This window comes from Engraulis encrasicolus, chromosome 4 (assembly GCF_034702125.1).
Source record: "Engraulis encrasicolus isolate BLACKSEA-1 chromosome 4, IST_EnEncr_1.0, whole genome shotgun sequence".
Classification (NCBI taxonomy): domain Eukaryota; kingdom Metazoa; phylum Chordata; class Actinopteri; order Clupeiformes; family Engraulidae; genus Engraulis; species Engraulis encrasicolus.
Genome location: NC_085860.1, coordinates 26710848 through 26730212, shown reverse-complemented (window position 1 = coordinate 26730212; position 19365 = coordinate 26710848). Strand labels below are relative to the sequence as shown.

At 44.1% G+C, this 19365-nt stretch overlaps 1 protein-coding gene across 1 annotated transcript; it reads right to left on the bottom strand.

The window, feature by feature from the left end:
• Positions 1–976: 976 nt before the first annotated feature.
• LOC134447527 (bromodomain-containing protein 1-like) lies at positions 977–18199 on the bottom strand. The gene is made up of 12 exons (XM_063197024.1): positions 17862–18199; positions 14876–16304; positions 14135–14336; positions 12811–12942; positions 11567–11695; positions 7276–7588; positions 6662–7021; positions 5282–5803; positions 4041–4161; positions 3333–3484; positions 2830–2987; positions 977–2055 (listed from the first exon to the last, which is right to left on the bottom strand). The coding sequence occupies exons 2-12, from the start codon at positions 16276–16278 to the stop codon at positions 2041–2043; spliced, it is 3507 nt and encodes a 1168-aa protein (XP_063053094.1). The 5' UTR covers positions 16279–16304; positions 17862–18199; the 3' UTR covers positions 977–2040.
• Positions 18200–19365: the final 1166 nt, after the last annotated feature.

The window sequence follows — 19365 nt, the reverse complement described above, 5'->3', positions numbered from 1 at the left end:
GGGTAACAGCATAAGCCGAGTAAATCTCTAGGTGACCTACAAGCCACAGAGGACATCCGGGAAGTCAAAATACAAACAAAAAGGAACCACTACATTCATTCTCTAGAACACCTACATAGGACCACTTTACCAAGCAGAATCATTGCTGAAGGAAAGTATGGCTGATCTTATAAGTTTACTCACAAAAAAACTGTCTTGAAATGTGTTACTCTGTGATATTAGGCTTCATTAAAAAGTATGAAGCAAATTAATTTTCTCCTGAATCCTCTTGGAAGGAAGACATTACATACACCCCAATACAAGAGCTAACATTCATTTCCGAAACACAAAGTCAATACATTTCCTCTTCAGTAATATTTTCCTGAATATCGTTTAGCAGCTACCACCATTATTAGACAAGGAATTAAAGAGAAGAAACACACACAAACACACAAATTTAAGACATTTTTTCTACAAAATGTATTTGAAAGTATACCCATCACATGCCAAGATAAATCTTGGATGCAGAAAGTTACAGAGTTCAACCGTTCAAACCAGTATAAAACAACAAAGCAGTGACTGGCAAATACATCTGCTGCCATCATCATTCTCTCAGTAATAAACCATACATATACTATTTTCAATGTTTTTTTGTATCAGGTATATTATCCTACAATTGAATGTACACGTCCCTGAAAATTAAAAATTCAGTAAAAAGATACTCATTATGGAATAAAAACAAAACTACACAGATTTTGACATATATATATTTTATATATCTAGGTAGATAAATACAAACATTTGGGAAATAGGCCACTGTGGAAAGTTTTTTTTTTTTTTTAAATCTAGCTCAGGTCTGGTAAATCTCTAGTCTAGAAAACTCAGGTAACCTTTATAATATCACGTGGTCTGGCATGTGTCCAGACACAAAAGAATATAATTTTACTTTTTTTTTTTTGGTTACTTGTGAAAGATCCACGCTCACTTTTTTTATAACTATAGTGGTGATTAGTATTTATTTAATGAAAGGAGTTAAACACCCTCTTTCTTTCAAGAAAAGTCATGACCGTAAAGATAAAACACACAAACACACACACACATTTTAGCTGCACGACAAAATAAAAAAAGAAATGAAAAAGAAAACAAAATTGCACCATGGACAAGAAATGCAACCGTAAATGTCAGGTGCCGTAATGCCAACTCGCTTCTGCAGTAATAACTTAAACCTTGTGATGGGGGGGATGAACTGAGAAACTCTCCGTTAGTTTTAGCCCTATTAGAGTTACGCATTTGTGGCCATAACATTGCACAGGTCGTAGCACCAGTAAAATAGACACATTCACACCCTCACACACACATACACGCACTAACACACACATGCACGCACTAACACACACATGCACGCACTAACACACACATACACGCACCACGGTGGATGTGAGGGGACTCACATTGTGTACAGTATACATACTACAAAACAAAAATTAAACAGAGGTCACACTGAGTACCAGCAATGAGGAAAATAAATTAGTGTTGGTAGACTTGCAGGATTATTTACAGGATAGTTTAAATACTCGGCTACTGCATGGAAAGTCGTGATGGTGGGAGTGCATGGCATGATGGGAAATGGAGTTTATTTTTGTTTTTGCAGCAGCCTTTTTGCAGCACATGAGAAAGGGACCCTCCAGCTGTAATCCCCAGCAGATCAGAGAAAAAAAACTCAAAACAAACAAAACAGAACAGTATAAAAAAAAAAAAAAAAAAAACAACCGACTTGAACGCCTACTACTACTGAGCCCTTGTCTTGGGGGCCAGTCAGTCCTGTGGGCTGCTGGGATTTGGATGCCTGAGAGATCCTATTAGTTAGAGGCACACGCAAGAAAAGTCTCGGTCTGTGTCACAGAAACTTGCATAACGGCTCGCCCACCATAACCCAGCTTCGTGTGGGACGAGGGCAACAGAATGCTGCCAGAGCGTGGCTATGATGTGACTTTTTACCCCTCCTTTGTTTTCCCTCAGATGAGGTCTCTTCCATGCCAGGGATTTGACATCATCTGCGAGTTAGGATGCCATTGCCTACAGGATAATCAAAGAAAAGCATTAGTGACATTACAGGGCAAGCCAAATTTCATCAATTAAACTCAATTCAACGCATTAGATCAATTAAACTATTCGCCTTAATGACGCTTAAAAAAACCACTATCAATTAGCCCTATTGATCACTATGACGTCAGATGAGTTCCGTTTTGAAGTGAATTTAGAGAAACAATTGCCAGTTAAACACAGAAAAACATGGCATGAAAGTGTATGTCCAGAGGCCTATACTAGAGGCTGGTTCAGGAGTAAACCAGGTTAAGTTAAGAGGTAAAAAGAGGTAAATCTCCTCATTGAGGACTCCAGGCTCTTCTATTAGGTGATTTACCTCTTAACTTAACCTGGTTTACTGCAGCTTCTTAGTATGGGCCCCAGGTCATGGGATGCAACTGATCCTGCTTCGAATGGATTGAAATGTTCAGTGTCCAAAGGTTATGTGAGGTCATGTGAATAGGCCATACCAGTACTAATATTGCTAAACACCAAGGAGGCAACATTTAGAGCAGTGTTTCCCAACCAGGGGTACGTGTACCACTAGGGGTACGTGTACACGAGCACACCTCAAGTGGTACGCGGAAAAATGTAATAATAACAAAAATATATTGAGTGTAGTCACATTGCGATAGAGGAACAGAGCCTGAATGAGGGCCAGGGGGTACTCATGATATGAAAGAGTTGCTAAGGGGGTACGCAGGACAAGAAAGGTTGGGAAGCACTGATTTAGAGGATGAGGTCACTAATGTGTAGAGGCCTTACCAGCTGTGTCTGCTGCCGGAGGAGGGGCCGAGGGAGAGTCTCTCCGTGTACCTGCACGGAGTCCGCCCTTCGGCCGCTGGCACGGGACCCAGAGGCCGCGTGGTGTGCACGCCGCTGTGATGGCGCTCGGCCACAAGGGGCATCCTGGAACCTGTGGTCTGTCAAACACAAACATGGACACAAGCGATGAGGCTACTTCACATTACGCCACAAACAACTATATGATTCAGTCTGGAGTGTTATTTCAAAAAGCATATTACGGGTATATTTACACAGATGATTTTTCTCTCTTTCTCTGTGGTTTTCTCATGGAAAGATGAGGGTACCTTTTCTGCCAGCACCATATGTTGCTTGGCAATAGTCAACACACCTCTACAGCTGCATCAAGTGCTTAGCAAACACTTTGAGTTGCAAGATACTCGTCATGGGATTTGAGACATGGAAAAAGCATTTTCAGTGCAAACAGACCCTTTAGATACAGAAAGGCAGATAACGAAACTCACCTATTGAACCGTTGACTTTTGCATCAACCTCCATGGATGATGATGATGACGCTCCTCCTTTTCTGTCATCGACAGTGTTTCTCCGTGCCAAAGCTGGCTTCAGCCGGCCACATTTGGCTACGTTGCTGCTGCTGGTGGTGGTGGTGGTGGTGCTGTGCGTGCACGGGAGGAAACAGAGGATTCGTTTACACACCCTGACTGACCATTGTCTATTGTCTGGCGGCTAAGGCCAATCAAATCCAGCATTCGGATTGGAGGAGTCTCTTTGGTGTGTTCTCACAACACATTCTCTCTCTTCATTATTGGACAAAAACAATGAAAGCTTCAGCAGATTCAACTTTCCCAGGATAGTGGACCAATTTGTGGGGTAATTAGTGGAATGCTGGAATGTAGTGGGCTTGTGCTGAATTGCTTCACACCACTGACTATGCGATAGTAGAGAGTTTTTTTTTTTTTTTCAAATTCGATATTTCAGACAGGGTGGGAAGTAGATTTGGTGGTTTCTTTTCGTAATAAAAAAATATTTTATTTACATATACTAGGAGCAGACAGTATTCACACAACATCGTTATGTCATTTTTATCAAGGAGGTGGTGTTTTAGAGGGTTTTGCCTCTGGACTGTTCAAATGTCATAATGCACTTGTGTCCCTCAGGCATGGGACACAACACGCATGAGTTTTTCTCCCAGGAAGCACAGTTGTGTCTACCTTGCTGCGCTGTGTGCGCTGCTATTGGACGATATGCTGGACTCAGAGACACAGCGCCGCCGAGGCTCCAGAGACCTGGTGACACCCAGCTCCTGCTTGATGACGAAGCCGTTGTACAGACCTGGAACACAGTGAAGAAGAGAGGAACCGTTAAAAAAAAACATTCAAATGCACCATGGGCCTTTACTAAAGCTGGTTCAGGAGTAACCTAGGTTGAGTCAGACAGAGTAAAACACACTTTTAAAAACAGGACAAGCAGGTTTCGGTGTTGCCACAAAATACACCCTGCTGTAGAAAAAAAACATCTGTGTGAAGTTGGCACCCCATATATAAAAGTGTTTCAATTCGTTTGTGCATCGTTTGTGCACGATTGTGCAGGCAAAATGAGCGTTTGTGCGCAAACCGTCTTTAAGATATTTAACTTTTAAGACTTAAATAACATAAATAAAATAGCAAAAGCAAACAAAACAAAATACAAATGGTTTGTACAGAAACATTGATTTTGCCCACACACGCATGCACAAACAAAGCATAAACAATTCCAAGCATTTTTGAGTAATTTGGATGTTAAAGGGTGTTGCGTCACCTATTTCCAAAAAAATACAAGTTAAATTATATAAAAACGGTTTGTGCACAAACATTAATTTTGCCTGCACAAACAAAGCACAAACGATTCCAACCATTTTCGAGTCATTTGGATGTTAATGGGGTGCGGAGTAACTTAAGGTCAATTAAGGTTACAAAGTTAAATATCTTAAAGACGGTTTGTGCACAAACGCTCATTTTTGCCTGCACAATCGAGCACAAACGAACCAAAATGTGTTTATCCATATTTTCAACATATGGGGTGTCAACTTCACACAGGTAGAAAAAACATGGCAACCAACGAATAGCAATCTATCTTCAGAGGCTACCATTCAACCGCATTTATGGCTCCAGTCATTCCACAAGTCAGTTAATTAGACCAGTTCACCATCAGCCAGGTAGAAGAGTTTATTAATAATATCGCCTGTACTAACAGCATGGTGGTTAGAATGTGTGGCTTATCTGTTGTGACCTGTAAGATGGTTAATTGGAGCTAGGGGCAGGCCAACACTCAGTGTTCATTCATTACTTTGGAGGTACTTGCCCAAATAATAGCCTCAAATACAACAAAAACCTGAACAGGCAATAAAAAAAAATACTTGATGCAACGTGCACCACATTTTAGTTGCATTTATAGACGTAAGATGGTGGCGTACCGGTGTCGAGGCGTTTGATCGGAGACTCCTCGTCGTCGGGTAGGCCGTCGCTGGAGGCGCTGTGCGTTCGCTTGCGTGGCTGCAGTAGCGTCTCCAGCCGGGGGATGACCACCGACAGGAAGGTGGTGGTGCCCAGCTGTGGCGGGCCCCCCTTGACGGGGCTCTTTGGGGGCTTCTGGGGGCTGACGCTCTTGGACTTGCGGAAGAGGACGGCGGTGCGGCGGCTGACGGGGGTGGTGGGCTCGGCCAGCGTGGAGGTGGCCACCAGGCTCAGGTCCTCCGGCGGGAGCAGCAGCAGCTCTGGCTCTGGGCTCCCCAGTTTCACTGCGGCTGCTGAGGGAGCTGCTCCTGCTCCTCCTGACGTCTCTCCTTCCAGTGCGTCTGGAGTCGAGCTCTTGTCCACAGCTGCGGCTTCCTCCTCCTCCTGAGTCGATGGATTGGGGGGCTCTGGCCCGCTCGGCGTGATCTCGATTTGAGGTAAGCTTTCAGGAGTGTCGAGTCTTGGAGGTAAAGGATGGTCTTCTAGAGGACAACACAGTCAACGGATAATGGAGGGTCAACATTTGTATTTTCAATTAAAAAAAAAAAAAAGTTAAAGGAGCACTCCTGCCAATTTCAATGTGCTGTTGTATTGCTCACGCTACCCTTGACTTGTCAGTAGCCGGTGACGCCGCAGTTTTTAGCTCAGCCCTTTCCGAGATATGAGCTATTCTAATGGGGGCAACTTTTGTATACATTTAAAAAAAAAACATAGGCCTACTCCAAATATTTTCCCAAAAGGTATCACTGTTTGCTAGCTGTCTGCTGATGTTGCATAACCTTTTGTATGTTTTTGGGAATAAATAAAAAATGCTTTTTTTAAAATGTAAACAAAAGTTGCCCCCATTAGAATAGCTCATATCTCGGAAAGGGCTGAGCCAAAAACTGCGGCGTCACCGGCTACTGACAAGTCAAGGGTAGCGTGAGCAATACAACAGCACATTGAAATTGGCAGGAGTGTTCCTTTAATGTATACAAGTTACTGCACTAAATGTGAACAAACACTAATGCTTGTGTAACTGTGGACCATCAACCTGTGCTTGTTCTTGATGTTTTCCCCCAGTTTCTATTTAGGCAATGTGGAACTGTCAGTTTGCAGAACATTCTTAACACTAGAGATTCTAAACACCACTCACCAAGCTACCAAGTTTACCTGCAAACTATGGAAATTTGGGGGAGTGGAAAGAGGAAAGAGAACGTAACCTAAAGAAGGTGTGTTTTATCATCTCAACATCTTATTACTTATTCCACAGAGATGCTATAATATGCTTAAACATCATTTGCTACTGCTATACTTCAGAACACCAGGATGTTGTAGCATCAACGCCTACAGATACTCACGCTGATCCTGTGTGACTGGTTCTGTGGGGAGCTGGGCTGTGTCCTCTGCTGGTTTCGTGTTGCTGTTGTCAGGGGCAGGGGTGGAGGCAGGGGCGGAAGAGGCAGGGGGGATGGGAGCAGGAGCAGAAGCAGGAGGGGGAGGGGTGGATTGTGAAGGACTTGGAGGGGTGTTGTTTCTGCGGAGGTCGTCGATGGCCTTGTTGTGGAGGTCGTTGATGGTCTTCTTGACTAGCTTGAGGCGCTTGTTGCGTAGCGGGTTGGCCTTCATGTTGCTCAACAGGTCCAGGTGCTCCAGGAGCTGTTTCAGCTGTTCCTCTCGGGGCATGAGCTTACGCTGCGCCGGGCTCAGCAGCCGGTCCACTGGAGGACATGGAGAGGGGAATAAGTAACATGGACAGAATATGAGCAGAGGGGAACAAGCGTGTCGATTCAGTTTGCTAATGGTGTGTTATTGACATGGGCAAAGAATTCAACTTTTTGTGGGTCTTGAAAAAACACCAAAAATGGCAAGGTATTGTTGGGTTGTATGATTAAAAAATGGCTGACATCCAATTACTTTAAATAAATACGAAACAAAGGAAGACCAATCTCTTCTGCTGAGCCAGTCATCTTACCCTCTTCATAGGAGTAGGCGGTCTCCGGCTCCTGTTTGGGGGGTTCGGCCAGGTGCAGGCCGCTGGGGAGGTCGAACCCGATGCGCTCTGCGTCCCGCCGCGCCTTCCGGATGATGGCGCCGCCGCTGTCCCGCAGCCGAATGCCCGCGCGGTAGAAGTAGTCTTCCCTGTTGTTGTACTTGAGGCAGTTGGACACGATGAGGTTGAAGTCCTGCTCGAACTCGTCCAAGCTGCTGTAGCCGTGCGCGTCGATGCGCTTCCTCATGGTAGAGAAGTCCATGGGGTGCGTGATGACGTCCAGGTAATCGGGAACCTGATGATGACAGAGCAAAATTCAGACATTGGTTTTGCTGTGCATGGTGGTGTGTGTGTATGTATATGTGTTTTCCTCATATTTCTTGTGTTTGGTGGCGTTTTCTGTCATATTCCTCAGTGTGGTGGTGTCCTTTTTTTTCCTGTTTTACACATGTTGAGTTTGTGACCGTTTGTGTGAACACGCTTCCCTTCTGTAAGAGTAACAGCTAGTCCTCTATAGAACAAAATGACCTCCGCACCATATACCAATGGCTGATTTCAATGCCTAATAACCTATAACCGAAGCTCAGAACTCATATAACCACTCAAGCACACCCCTCACACCTTTGTTGTGTAGTACGTCACCAAAATTGTCAGCTACATTAGAATTGGATTTAACACTACGGTGATGACATGAAAGGATTGTGTGAAACAGATACACAAGCCGTTGCTTCCAAGTTACCAGCTAAATTAAACAAACATCGGCATGTTTCTCAACCATAGCCATGCTGCTTCCCAAACAGCAATAACGCCTGAAGGAAATACTGCAGAAGCTTGTAACTCCATATAGAGAGAGGCCATTGAAGAACATGACGTGTCAGGGTCTGGTCACATGTCTAAACTCAGTCACATACTGTTCTTTCTTCTTCTTAAATTCTATAGGGTGTCAAAATTCTATAAATTCCTTTCTCAAAGTGCCTCTCAAAACAAAAACACAACACACTCCGCCTGGTGTCATCGGGAGGCTAGTCAGGACTTACTTTTAAACCCTGACAAGACAAGACACATAGGCATACTTGCATAGGGCACTCTTGGCAGAAAAACAGAAAGTCTATATTTCCCCCGAAGTCTGCCTTTGAGAGTTGTGAACCTGAGCCGTGCGAGAGGGAGAGGGGGCGGCTGGCATGCTAACCATGAGGCTAAAAGTTATGAGCGAGCGCTAGTCTAGTCCCATGATCAGCCACGGCCTGAGGCAGCGTGGGGTTTTAGCCAGCGCTACACACCACCACTTACCCCACTGGCCTACATTTACACCCAGCCCCCAGCATGCCATGACCGGCCAGCACCAGAGAGTAGAGGCTAAAATGGATGAAGGACCCCCTCTTGCTCTTCTCTTAACGGGTACACCATGTGGCTGGAGGAACATAGCAGGGCCTCTGGGACACTTGAGACAGCCATTGCGCGCCCCAAAACACCCAAGTCACTTTTAGCTACTTGCCCCTGCTGCTTTAAGTAGTTGTGCAGCCATCCGAGAAGCAAACTCTGTGACCTAGGTTACATTAATTCCCCCCATTCTTTACTCCCAGCCAGGGTCACACACAGCCAACCAACCAAGCCGGCCAGCCAGCGAGCCCTCTGGCTTCAGGACTAAGAACATTAGCTGCCCTCCCGTAGTGGTTAATCACAAAGCTAAAAAGAGCCAAGCCCACTGACTCACTCCCGTGACTTCCAGTCAGTGTGACGCTCAAGCAATGATACACAGATAGGGAAGAAGTGGCCGACTGAGTATTTTTAAGGTATTAATAATGGTAATATTCGGAAACATAGGCTATTTGTGAACGTATAGAAGACATACAGTATTTCAACACTTAGACACGACATTGCAAGTCTGCTGAATTACCAAAAACTACCGAAGATAAACTATTTTGAATAGATAAGGGGAGAAAAATGGAAAACTAACTAACAAAAAAACAAACAAAGAACAAAACCCCCAAAACAAAATCAGCAAATATTGTCATCGTCAACAACAACCCTTAACATCATTATCCGGTTCATAGTAAACTGCTGTGTCTAATGCGACTCTTCCAGGCATGCAAGTGCACTAACTGAGTGAGAAGCATGTGGGTGCTGTTAAGGGGTGTTGCCAGTAGAGGACCTGGGAGGCGCCGGTAGCTAGCCACTCCCACCAGACAGACACACACCAACAAGACACTGTCCTGTCTGTCCTCTTTCTGAATTGTGTAACGTCCCCTTTTTATTCCTCTTTCTGTTCCGGTTAGAGCTGGTTTGTGCTCCTCTCAAAAGGGAGTACTACTACTACTCCTACTACAGTACACAGTGTCTGGTACAATGTACACCAGATTGTATATTGGCCATTTACAGCCTGGAACGACAGTCAATAGTAAAAACAAGCAACTGGTGACAGCAGCTGAAGTGAGTAGAGGTGCTCCGATCACCATTTTTTGGGTCCGATCACCGATACCGATCACCAAAAATCTTTATCTGCCGATTACCGATCATTGCCGATCACAAAAATGATTTCCTATTTTTTTAATAGCCTATTAATTATCCTTATTGAATACCATTTCTGCCCATAAACCAATCAATCTTAATTTGCACATGTCTATTATTAGGCTATATATATATTTTTTTTATTATTATTATTATCATTATTATTATTATTATTATTATTATTATCTTTCAGACTAGTGTTGGTAATACAGTCTACAGTATTAATCAATGTATAAGTTATTGCATAGAATAACTAAACTATTTAAGATTGAATTGAAACTGAAACGTTACATCAAATAGTCTTCCACATACGAGAAAAAAACAACCTGTCGCTTTAAATGAGCAGCCTCGTGAGGAGAGCCCCTCCCCTCTCTGTCACCGTCCACAGTTGCAGTGCTCCACTACGTTCTGAATCTCTCTCTCAAGTTTTAACCACATCTGTCGCCGTATGGTGTTTCAGCGACTATCAAACTAATCGACTGACTGCCAATTACAACTTTGAAAACAATAATTGACATGTTTGTGCTGACAACGTGAAGTTGTCGCGTGCTGACCAAGGCAACTACACAGGTTATAACGTAACATGGCTCACTGGCGAGTAGGCTACTCAATCGCAAATTACATTGTCAGGTAAACGCCGCATGGATCGGAAAATCAGATCATTGTTAATGCAGATATGGATATGAATGGTGGAAATTAAGCGGGGAATGGCGAAAAGTTATAGACAAGCAAAGATGCCTTCTTTTGGTGCAGTTGCAGCTGTGCAGAGCCAGCGCCTACATGCAGCGCCTGGTGTAAAGGCAAATGGTTGCGTGAGGAATTTAATATCTCTCGATCGGTTTTTTGATCGGCATGTTTTTCCGATCACCGATCAGGCTATTTTTGGCCATTATCGGCCGGTCATGATCGGCAGCCGAGCAATCGGAGCACCTCTAGAAGTGAGGTTAGTTATCCAAGGCGAGGCTGCACAGAAATGCCATGGAGCTATTGCTGCAGAGAGACTACTGCAATACAGAAGAGGGAAGCTTGGTTAAAAGATCACCATCAGTGTCGGTTACGCTGAGGTCATTGCAAACAGGGGGCCAATAACATTTTTTAAAATTACACATCTGTGTTTAGAACAACTACTCATCAGCTACTGATAACAGGCCTATGGACAGCATTTGTGGAAGCAGCTGAAGTAAGTAATTCACAGCCTTGAAAGGAACATTATTACTGATGAAACTGTGTCTACAAACCTTTCAACAGGTTTGTAGGTATGGTTTAAGTGCAAGAATATCTTTAAATTTCAAACTGAATTTACTTACAGTTACACCATCGATAGTTGAAATTTTCAATCTGTCACTTATGCATCAGTGAATAGCTACCTCAAACCATTAGAAGTAATAAATACAACTAAACAGGAATGAAGATGAATACTGTTTGAAGTTAATATGCAACATTTCATATACATACATGAGTAATTATCATGTTATACAAATACTACATCAATCAGATTATACAAAAATAAGTATTTTGGTAATGCATCACTCACAAAACAAGGAAAATGTGAAGAAAATGTCTTCATCTACACTGAGGATTGAGAGTCCATCACATTTTGTTGCCCAGCAAAATTTCTCAACAGAGAATGTAATCAAGTACATTGCCTTAAGGGTACGGGCTTGTGTTTGATTAACTGAACATCACAGTGTCTCAGTGGCCAGTCAGTGGACAGAACAAGCCATATTAGGGGCGAGAGAGATGTATTGCTGTAACGATGACCCACCTCTGCGATGCTGACGGGCTGAGCAAAGATGCGGGCCTGGTCCTTCTCTTTGAGCTGCTCCAGGACCGCCCTCAGGAGGATGGTGAAGGGAGTCAGCTGCAGCTCAAGAGCACACTGCTGGATCCTCATCTACAAGGAGGAGGGAGAAGAAGAGTGGTTACTTACAACAGTCCTGGGAAGAAATTCATTCAAATATGGCTACGTTTACATGGCGTTTTTAATTCCGAATTTATAATTCCGAATTGAATAGTTCCGTCGAGGTTACTTTGATCTTTCATTTAATTCCGAATTGTGAAGTGTTTACATGACGTTTTCAAAGCGGAATTAAGCTTTGACCGGAGCACACAGCATACTTTTAGAGAAAAGACTCTGAAGAAGACGCAGGTGCGTCGAAGGGTCAGTCACTTTGTGCACCAAAAAATAAAAAACCTCTAAAACTATGCTGTGTGCTCCGGTCATGGGTGTAGTCACTGAGAAGTAGCCCAGTCTGTCTTCATTCTATGGTCTGGACTGTGAGCACCACAAAGGCTGAAGCGCAGACAACCCTTCTTTAAGCGGAATTAAGCTTTGGTCAGAATATAAGTGAGTTAATTCTAAATTAAATGTCACATGTAAACGTAGCCTATGTGTAGTGAAACAATATGAAAGTACATTAGATCATGGTGAATCCTCATCTCCTAAAAGGGGTGGTAAGAGAGGCTATACCAGTCCTGCATAGTGAATCAAAACACATTACATTATAGGTGCCTGGCTAATCCCTGTAAGAAGGCGTCATGGCGGATGGTTTATACGTGATCAAACGTAACTCACCACAATGCTGCTAGTCTAAATCCAATGACTGCACATTTCACACTATGTACAGTCATTGCCTAAAATCACCAGTGATTGAATTCAAGAAAAAAAAAATCCCTGACAATTGTCATCCATGGTCTGTGCAGTATTCTGTTTTTGAGTAGGCATGTCATTGTTGCATTTATTTTGGAGCAGCAAATGTCACCATGAGTTATCTAATACACCCATGGTCCTCAAGAAGTAAGTTACATGGCCCTGCTGTAGCCTAACAAGGCACTGGATTACTTCGCCTGTGACCCGGGTTCGATGACGGCCCGGGTTATTTGCCGATTCCTCCCCGTCTCTCTCCCCACTCATGTCCTGTCTGTTCTTCATCGTCCTGTCAAGAATAAAGGCGAAAAGCCCCCCAAAAATACATGTAATCTGCAGGGGGTGGCATATTGGTTGGCTACCTCCTCTCTCTTGACCTTCTCCCTCTTGCGGATGAGCTCCAGGAGCAGGCGAGCTCGCTCCAGGTCGTGCCGCAGCCGGTGCCACTCCTTCAGCTGCTCCTTGCGGACATTGCAGTCCTCCTCAACACGCTCCTGTTGGCCACAAAATAATGCACCACGTGCGTCAACATCCTGGCCCAACTGACTGGTTACGCAGGTGTCCTCCAAGTTATCAAGTGATTACAGGAACCTTATTCAATGATCGCAATACATTCTTGCTAGAGAAGGATATGATATCTGTCATTACATGCCAATTTGTTGTATCAGAAGTCATTATGCAAATAATTATCATGCAAATACACTGAACACATTGCATACAGCAGTGCTATTAGCTGTGGTGGACCAACTGACTTTTTGGTTGTTCCACCTGGCTTCTGCTACTAACAAAGTTCAAATGTGATGGGCTGACACTTGTGCACTTGTATAACTTTTGACTTTTTGTTTGATTAGATTAGATATAGATTAGATATTTTATGGAATCAAGAGTGTTACAATAAAATAAGTTCTTCATTGATTTACCTTGGTTGCAAGCTACAATGCCTAATATCAAATGTACTAGTATGACTATGATTTGAAAATGGATATTTTAGCACTAATATGGGATTTTCAAGCACTGTTAGTCATCGTCAGTGCCTCTAGGGTGTCAAAGGGTCATAAAGTCACTAGGGACTCGCCTTGATGGTGCAATACCCTCTGCAAGTAGTAATACAAGCTGCATGAATTTGGTTGCACCACACAGTCACCAGTTGTATGATTTTCTGGACAAATGCTTTGGCTATTTAAAAAAACATCTTCAAAAATTAAATTGAAGAAAAAAACAGAAAAAAACAGCTACTGTAATGATACTTTCAAAGACTATTCATTTCAGATGTCTACATCATAAAAATAAGCCATGGTATTGTATAAAATTCATTTTATTTATAAAATTAAAACTTATTTTCTCCCTTCTCTTCCCTTTGCTTGTATACTTGCGCCATCTGAGCGGGTCTGAGATGGAAAAAACATTGATGTATATTAAAAAAATAGTAAAACATTAATTGAATGTCTAAACTATAATTCCATGTGTTGTATTGATTAATAAATGTCTGCTATATTTAAAAAATAAATAAATAAATAAACATTGATGCACTCCAAATCTGCATGTCTTGCCAAGACTGTGAGCTTGCACACGTGTGCAAAATTTTGCACACTTGCGTAAAACACAAGTTACAGTACGTGGATTCGCCTACATGCCTTTTTTGTACCAAACACAATGTAATAACATAACACGAGAAGTGCAGCTGACCTGGTATGTGCTCTGGACTCTGGGGGGTGGTCTGGGGATCTCTGGGGGCTTCTCCTCTACGGGGGCCTGCACGGCTGTGTGCAGGCGTCTGATGAGGGGCACGCCATTCCTGGCTTGTCTCTTCAGCATCCAGTAGCTGAGCACGCCCTCTACAAACGCCCTCTTCCTTTGCACAGACACCTGGTTCAAGATGGTGTCGAAGCTGAGAAACACAAAGCACAAAACATCAGGTGAATCCCAGCACATAGACAAGCAGTTAAAGTCATAGACAGTGTCAACTCATTCAGAGAATGCGTCTACTTTTAACATAATTTGCAGCACAGCACACACTCACAATAGTACTGATCATGAGGATTCATATAGCCAAACAGCTTGTTACATGAGTCAAATATTTTTTGTTCATGATGCGTTATTACATTACATTGAATTTGGCAGACGCTTTTGACCAAAGCAACTTCCAAACGAGGACATAATCAAAGCCAACATCACTAGCAGATACTAAGTGCACGGGAAATATACAGAACAACAAGTGCAGATGCAAAGAAGGGTTAGTGCTTTTTAAAAAAAAACTAAAGTAGAAGAGTACACACACACACACACACACACACACACACACACACACACACATCATGTCAAGAGTCTAGCCTGGGGCTAGGGCAGCTGAAGCATTAGTGAAGTAGATAGTCACGAAAGAGGAGCGTTATACAAAATACAAGGCCATATTCAAAACCCAGTGCTTACCTTGTTTGAGTGATGCTAGGCACAGTCACGGGTGGGACGACAGCTGCGGGTTCAGGCACGGTTTCTTTCTTGACCTTCTTCGGCACGCGTTTGGGTTTCCTCACCCGCTTGTTGGCCTCCTTCTTGTGGTGGTGCTCGTGTTTGTTGTTGGCAGACTCCTCCTCCTCGTCGTAGTAGATGCCCAGCGGTCTCCGGGTGCAGCCGTCGGGCGTGTGCGTGCCGCAGTAGGCCGTCTTCTTGACCGAGAAGGAGGGCGCGCCGTCTTTGCCCTCCTCCTTCACCAGCTCCATCTTCATGTACAGGCCGGCCTTCTGGGCGCAGCTGACGTGGAAGGCTGTGTAGCAGTTGGCGCGGTCGCACTGGATGCAAGCGCCCACGCTGCGCTCCTTGCACAGGTAGCATGTGAGCTTCCAGCGGGCGGGCGGGATGTTGGCCACGCCGTCGATGGGCTCGATGAAGACGGTGTTGGCGAAGCCCACCTCGGGCAGCCAGAGGGCGCACACCACGTGGCCCCAGCGGTCGTCGTCCGTCTTCTTCAGCGCGCCGCCCCGGTTGGGGCAGAAGACGCACTCGCCTGGCGTGGAGGGCAGCTGCATGCAGTGGCGGCACAGCCACTGGCCCTCGGGGATGTAGGGCACGCCGTAGCACTCCTGGTGCACAGCCAGGTTGCACATGTCGCAGAAAAGGATGACGTTGCTGTTCTGGCACTCGCCGTCCGTGCAGATGCAGCACACGGCGTCCTCGTCGATGAGCGTCTGGTCGGCGCCGCCCTGCGACTCGGAGAAAGACTCCTTCTCAAAGCGGTCCATGAGGAACTCGAAGAGGTTCTGGGAGACAGGGCTGAAGCCGTCGGCGCGGCGCTTCTCGTTGACCAGCTCCAGCCAGGCGTAGTCCTCCTCGTCCATGTCGTACTCCACCTCCTCGTCCAGCTCCTCCAGCGTCTTCTCCTGGAACGTGAAGTAGACGGACGGCCGCCGTGGCACCAGCGGGAGGTTGTATTCCACCGTGCGGATCTTGGCTTCGGGAAGGGCGCCTCCTCCTCCGTGCGCGGCGGCGGCGGGCGTCCCCGTGCCGCCCTGCGCGGCGTGGCTCAGGGCGGCGGCGGCGGACTTCTTCTCCTGGTTGATTTTGAGGCGTGCCGAGCGCACCAGGACCTGCTGGGGCTTCTCGTTGTTCTCCTTGTTGCTGTTGCACTCGTTGATCTCCTGAGCGACGGGGTCGTCGTCGCCGATGACGTCCAGCTTGTCGTAGATGCTGATGCGGTGCACACGGCCGTCCACGTCCAGCTCCACCATGCGCTGGGCCTCGGCGTACGTCAGCGTCTCCCGGTTGCGCGACGGCTTGATCGGTGACGGCGGCCGCTGCGGGGAGGATTTGATGTGATGTCGGCCCTTCTTCTTCATCTTGACCCACCCAAGATGTCTACCACCTGGAGGAAGGACGTGCAATGCTTGTTTATGTATTGACTAACGCCCCAACACTAACAACAAGAACACATGATGATATGTGTGTGAAGATTCTCATTTATCCAGGTCATGATATTCAAGAAGGTTTAGTTGTAAAAGAGGTGTATAAGCCCTTGTTTTAGCAATTGTATGATGAATGGTAACATCACAACACGCATGAAGATTCTCATTCATTCAGAAAGTTCTAGTTGTAAGCAACTGAACTACACCAGTCCATGGAGCTTCATGAAGAAGTCCAGCTGCTGATAAGCAAATCCTTTTTGGGAGAGCATGCGTACATGACACTCTCTCTATCATTAGGTACCGGGGTCACTAAAGTGGAGCTATAGAATATTGTGCCAATTCAGACGTCTAATCTACAAGGAACCAGAGCTTGTTATGAATAACTATGACGCTTTTCTGCAGGAGTAAACATTGTCTTTCCTCCGCTTACACGGGCATTTAGCAAAGCACAAGAAAGTCAGTTCATAACTGATGCAATCGGTCAGCTGATTTTAATTAATAACTGTTCCAGTCAATGCTCTCCCCCCTAAGCCACCAGCAAGTTAATCCCCATTCCAGTCAGTCCCACAAACATACACACACACACATTACGCACGGCAGAAGAGCAATTGATTTCTGTGACTCAATTGTTCGCATCAAAACACAGCTAGGCCCATAAACAGGGCTTGGCACATATGGCGCTTTAAAAATGGTGATCACGGGCCAGTGCGCAGCGACTGTTTAACACGGTTTAAGAAAAGGCAACAAAAGCTTCAAGTTGCTACACGAATATCGGTCAACAAGGGCGTGTTTAAACTGCAATGGGCGTGGTTAACCTCCGAGTCTGTCCTGTTGCAGAGAGAATTTCTGAAGTCATGAGCTAGCTGACGAGCCAGCTAGCAATCAGAGAGGGGGTTGTCTGCCTTCCTATTTTAACAAACACCAATGGCTAAAGCCTGTTCTTCTCCGTGAGCAGAATACCTCGAAGCGATGGGATTAAATAGCTCACTTACAGTACATAATGTACGGTCTTATTTACCAATAGCCACAACAACAGCACAATAACAACAGCACAATAACAACAGCCACTATCCCAGAATTTCATCGTAATCATTTAACACCACTACGGCCACCCGTCCAAACCAACAAATACATTGAACAGGAAAGGGCTTTAAGCCATAACAAAAGTCAATTGTTGAGGCGACTCGGTGAATTTACGGGTCAGCAACATGTTCTATGATTGATACAACACATTTCAACGTTGCATTCAGTTATATTAACGTAATGGCATATTTATGCGCTATTTTTTTTTACCGACGGTCAAAACCATACAGTTTCTAAAATGGGCTTTAACGATAGCCATCAAGCAGATTCCGCATAGCCGTTGCTAACTGGCTAGCCCAACATTAGAACAATATTTATGGACGTACGGGTACACTATCATATAAACACGACTACGCGTGTGACTTTGAAGTGCTCATTTAAACCAACACTCATCACGATACAAACACCTACGCGATAACAAAAAATATTCCCACCTTAGTACTTTGAGACCTTCCGCTCGAGTGGCTGTAGCAGGCTACGTTAGCTACCACCAGCTACTGTAGTGAAGTAGCCAAGGCCTCCAAAACAGCAGTGATTTCCTTCTGTATCGGCGCATCCAACGGGAGCTGCTCGTGCTTGAGACAAAAATTTGAAGGATACACAGTAGTATCCAGGACAACCTTTGAGGTTCTATTGTCAATCCGTCTTCAAACTTTGATTTTTCATTTAAAAAAATCAATTGACGGCTATCTTCTGGGTTTAAAAAACACTATTAGCAGCACAGCTTCTTGCTAGCAAGCAAGCTGACACGCTAGCTAGCACTTTTCCTCAAAACAACACAATGCGGCTGTGCTGATCAGGTGACGAGAATCGTGCATGGGTTGATTTCCGGGTTAAAAAAATATTATATTATACCACAGTAAAAGTCTCTGCTGTTGTCAGAGAGACACATACAAGCATTTTGGCCATGACCATGATATATAATCAGGGGTGGAAAAGTAACTTATTACTTTTACTCAATATTGTACTTGAGTAGCTTTTATGAATACTTTGTACTTTTTAAGTAAATTTTTAAATTAATACTTTTACTTGTACTTGAGTACATTTTGACCCAAGTACTTTACTCAATTACACTGGAACCTGGCCTGAGTACTGAGTAAAAAAAATTGACTGAGAGACAAAATGCCATGCAAAATAATGCCACAATGCGCCAGAAATGAAAGATTGTGCAGGATGGCACACAGCATTTCCACTATTTTACTATCTTGTATCAATGTATTGGATGATGGCTGGTGCCAAGCAAGAGATAGAGGTTATGGAGGACGATATTCAAGAAAAAATAAACATGACATTCTCAAGAGGAAAGCTAATTAAAAGTAACTAAGTACTTTTTACTCAAATTACATTTTAAGTGAAGTACTTTTTACTTTTACTTGAGTAGATTTTTAGATAGGTACTTTTACTTGTACTTGAGTAGAATTTAGGCAAAGTAAAGATACTTTTACTTGAGTACACATTTTCTGTACTCTTTCCACCTCTGTATATAATGTATATAATAATATATAATATATAATATATAATATATAATAAGGCATTGTGAAGATGCAAACAATAAGGAACATTCAGTTTTTGTGTGTCTGGTGTACCAGTGTGTGTGCGTGTGTGGTGCATAAAAAGGCCTTTTCGATACTTGTAATAATAATAATAATAATTATAATAATATTAATAACAACAACAACAATAATACAATAGAGTTTTCAAAATACACATATACACATTCACACACCAGCTCCGGAGCCTGCCGTACAGGTGTTCATGTGAGAAAGAACACACACACACACACACACACACACACACACACACACACACACACACACACACACACACACACACACACACACACACACAGTGTTTCCCAACCAGGGGTACGTGTACCACTAGGGGTACGCGAGCACACCTCAGGGGGTACTTGGAAAAATGTAATAGTAACAAATATAT

Excerpts from the sequence above, each read along its gene's own strand:
- LOC134447527 (XM_063197024.1), bottom strand. The coding sequence starts at position 16,278 with ATGAAGAAGAAGGGCCGACATCACATCAAATCCTCCCCGCAGCGGCCG. Across the intron at positions 5,804-6,661 it reads ACCAGTCACACAGGATCAGC|AAGACCATCCTTTACCTCCA; the intron begins GTGAGTATCTGT and ends GTTGTCCTCTAG. Across the intron at positions 2,988-3,332 it reads AAAAGTCAACGGTTCAATAG|ACCACAGGTTCCAGGATGCC; the intron begins GTGAGTTTCGTT and ends TGTGTTTGACAG.